At 33.8% G+C, this 2262-nt stretch overlaps 1 protein-coding gene across 1 annotated transcript in view; it reads right to left on the bottom strand.

Annotated features, from left to right (window-relative positions):
* Positions 1–1763, bottom strand: part of LOC124420645 — a 2238-nt gene extending 475 nt beyond the window's left edge. The window contains exons 1-5 of the mRNA XM_046954155.1: positions 1754–1763; positions 1270–1341; positions 615–1196; positions 398–549; positions 180–329 (exon numbers count right to left, since the gene is read on the bottom strand). Of these exons, the coding sequence (XP_046810111.1) occupies positions 180–329; positions 398–549; positions 615–1196; positions 1270–1341; positions 1754–1763 (966 nt within the window). The remainder of the gene's footprint in view (positions 1–179; positions 330–397; positions 550–614; positions 1197–1269; positions 1342–1753) is intronic.
* Positions 1764–2262: the final 499 nt, after the last annotated feature.

Genomic DNA, 2262 nt, shown 5'->3' with positions numbered 1-2262 from the left:
AGATTGGATAGATTGGATAGATTGGATAGATTGGATAGATTGGATAGATTGGATAGATTGGATAGATTGGATAGATTGGATAGATTGGATAGATTGGATAGATTGGATGGATTGGATAGATTGATAGATAACTGGTTGAAATATTGTGAGACAAATCCCAATTTTGTTATTTGTACTACATTATCTTTTAAAAGCACACAACATTCATACTGCATACCATAATAATTTTTAGCCTTTATCAACCATTTGCCATCGGGACCATCAGCAATTTCCTTAACCCGTTTAACATTATTATCTCTTATCATTTGATGCAACTCTTCACGCAATTCCTAGAAAATTATTTAAATAAATTATGTCTCAAGTATACATATATACATATTCAAATAAAATACATTACCTCTAATGGTCTTATGGTTCGTAAATATTCGCCTAATTCCGAAAGTCCCCTAGCTTCTACTACATCTATAATGGGTGTTTCATTATCATCGACAACATCTATGATATGATCATAACCGGAAATTGCTAAATGTTCGAAGGGTTTGATGTCTCCTGAAAAATATAAATTTGATTTTAAATTTGTTCTGTTCTCAAATAACATTCACTCTCAAACTCACCCACTATTGCCAACGACATGACATAACGATCAATCTCTTTGGCATTGCCCAATTGATTGGCCTGTAACGCCACATCTCTAGCCGTACGATACAATTCATCACGATATGTTATATCCGCTTTTGCCTCTTCAATTAGATGTATCAGACCACCTTTACGATGTGATCGGGCACAAGCAAAATGTAACATACTTTGACCATGTTCATCCCGCTCCTCCAACTTTTTCGATATTTCTGCATCTGAGTCATTACCATCATCGCCATCGAATTGCTCGAGTTGTTGCAGTGAATCCTCTTCAATACTATCCTCATTGGCATACTTCACGTGACCATTCATACGTGCCGTCTGTCTTTGCATTTGTGCTGCCGGTGGTGCTACTGGTGGTGTTGAAGGTTTAGAGGAGGCTAAAACTGTGGAATTTGTTTGACTACTGCCCGAGTGTATGGCTGCTTGTGTAATGGTTCTACCATTCGTGTTGCGTGATGATACGTAACTTTGTAGATAATTTGTTAGATATTCCAAGGGATCATTTGGACGTTTGTGTGCAACTTGTGTTAAAGCTTTTATTAGGGGATCCGCTAAATCTATATAAAGGGGTTCAAAATTTAAGATATTCTTTGTCAACTATTAGGTTTATGGGTAAGTATATATACTCACTTTCCGCTAAATATTTGCCCTGCTCGGTTTTAAAAATGGGATTTTCCTGACAACTTTGATTTTCAATTTGACCTAAAATGTAGATTTCCAAAAAAGTTTTATAAAAAATTTAATAAAATCTATGTCTTGTTTATACATCGCACTACATCTAATAACTACTGTTAGTAAATAAAGCCAAAACAAGCTAAATAAATTTTAATTATTTATATCGGAAGACCAAATTAAAAATAATAGACCTACAACGATCTTAAAGTACGGTAATCGCATTATTTTAACTTTTTAATTGTCAGTCCGTATCTATCCTTGTCAAACAACCGAGGTCAGTGATACACAAGTTGTCAGTTCGATTTTTTTTAATAGATATGTATATATATTTAACAGGTTTATGAGGTCCGAAGCTAGACCTGTGATGTCTCATTGCTTGTGAGCAATGTAGAGTAATAAAAAATAATAATTGCTCTTGGCAGATAATTATTGCTCATACCCAATTTCATTAAATTCACATACAATACCATAAACTAGACTATAGATTAAACTTTAGACTAGTCTACTGACCACTTTATAGACAAGATGATAGACTGACTGTATACTAGACTATAGAATAGACTAAAGAATAGACCAAAGACTACACTAAAGGCTAGACTATAGACTAGACTATAGACTAGACTATAGACTAGACTATAGACTTAACTATAGACTAGACTATAGACTAGACTATAGACTAGACTATAGTCTAGATTATAGACTAGACTATAGACTAATTTATAGACTATACTATAGACTGGACTATAGACTAGTCTTCTGACCACTTTATAGACAAGATGATAGACTGACTGTATACTAGACTATAGAATAGACTAAAGAATAGACCAAAGACTAGACTAAAGGCTAGACTATAGACTAGACTATAGACTAGACTATAGACTAGACTATAGACTAGACTATAGACTAGACTATAGACTAGACTATAGACTTAACTATAGACTAGACTAT

This window comes from Lucilia cuprina, chromosome 6, assembly GCF_022045245.1.
Source record: "Lucilia cuprina isolate Lc7/37 chromosome 6, ASM2204524v1, whole genome shotgun sequence".
NCBI classification, from domain to species: domain Eukaryota; kingdom Metazoa; phylum Arthropoda; class Insecta; order Diptera; family Calliphoridae; genus Lucilia; species Lucilia cuprina.
This window is presented reverse-complemented; position numbering and strand designations above follow the sequence as displayed.